At 59.3% G+C, this 1,424-nt stretch overlaps 1 protein-coding gene across 1 annotated transcript; it reads right to left on the reverse strand.

The window, feature by feature from the left end:
* Positions 1-536: 536 nt before the first annotated feature.
* Positions 537-1,364, reverse strand: H310_10066 (hypothetical protein; the record flags this gene model as incomplete). Its single annotated transcript, XM_008876313.1, has 4 exons — positions 537-620; positions 672-919; positions 960-1,089; positions 1,147-1,364. The coding sequence occupies 4 exons, from the start codon at positions 1,362-1,364 to the stop codon at positions 572-574; spliced, it is 645 nt and encodes a 214-aa protein (XP_008874535.1). The 3' UTR covers positions 537-571.
* Positions 1,365-1,424: the final 60 nt, after the last annotated feature.

The following is a 1,424-nucleotide window of genomic DNA, read 5'->3' on the forward strand; positions in this document are numbered from 1 at the left end:
CCTGCACAGCCATGCTATCCTGTGCCATCCGTCACCACGATGGAGTGCCGATTCCACAGCGACACCCGCAGCAGGAAAGGCGCTTGGCATGTCCACCGAGAAGACCTCACAGCGGATCGGCACCATGCCAACGATGCCAAGTCGACAAGTTGTCGCATGGCTAGTGTCGGCGCGATCGACGGAACGGCGCTGAACGCCTGAGATTATTTGTACCACGTCGAATTGACGTGCCGAAATACACCGATCGGTGTCACATGCTGCTGCTGTGCATGGAAACCCCCGAGAGGAATCGCAGGAAAGACCACTCAAAGGACGAACGTGACAAGTACAGTCGTGGGGGGGAGTGCCTCTCCTAGATGTTCCAGCCAGCCGCGCCACCACCGACGAGCCACAGAGTTCACCGCCGCCTAGCGTCGTGCAGTGTCGGGTGCATGCATTCGTCTTGACGAAGCTCCACGTGGCCAAAGCAGCCACGCCATCAAAACGCAAGCAAAACGTCCCTCGAGAGAGATCTCGTTGCAGCGATGGGATGTCCCGAGAGAACAGTACGCACGTTGGAGGAACGACGGTGTTAGGAAGGAATGGATGGCGGGGTTGCGCCATGGGCATCCGTGTGCCACCTAACGTCGCCATGGCGTGACGGCAAAGCTTCGACGACCGTGTAGTGGTACCTGGAGCCTTCTGGGGAGTCCAAAAACAAGAGGTAGACGCTGGAGTAGAGCGTGTTGAAGACGACGGTTTGGGCGCTTTCAAACACGTCGGCGGGGTCTGCCCTGTCGGACCGCAACGATGCCCGTATGCGATTCCGAATCGCGACCGTCGTGCACTTGACTTGCTGCGTCTTGAGGAAGGCCTTGAAGATATCTTTGGCCTCGGCGCGGGGATGGAATGTCGGGTCGTTGGCTCGGTCGTGGCAGCTCTACCGCCGCCGTCACGGAAACGTAGGAGCTGGCATGTACCGTTTTGAATCGTTCGACTGCGAGCCAGAACGCGAGATTCGTGCCGTGCATTCGTTGCTCGCAGAACGACGAAAACAGCGCGAGGCCGGCCAGATCCGACACGAGCAGGGCCGTCAACTGCTCTGGCAGCCTGCAACACCACACCATGTCAACGTCGCTGCACCCCTTCCAAACGAAATCATCGCACCGGCCGAGGGCGGCATCGGCATAGTACGCGGCATTCGTCCGTCGGTCCTCCAGCTGCTGCCCCACCGAGTCTTCCAGGAACATTTGGAGCGACTCCCACTTGCATGCAAACCGCACGGCGTCGTCGTGGGCGTCCTTGGTCAAAGTATGCTCTGCACCGAGTTCTTTCCGCCGCGCCACTTCCGTCACTCGGCAAAACGCCATGGCTTCCTTGTACATCTTGCGGGCATCCTGTTTCATATCATAGATTCGACGGCCGGTCCATGGCGTTGTACCCAG

The sequence above is a fragment of the Aphanomyces invadans genome (assembly GCF_000520115.1).
Source record: "Aphanomyces invadans strain NJM9701 unplaced genomic scaffold supercont1.24, whole genome shotgun sequence".
NCBI classification, from domain to species: domain Eukaryota; phylum Oomycota; class Saprolegniomycetes; order Saprolegniales; family Verrucalvaceae; genus Aphanomyces; species Aphanomyces invadans.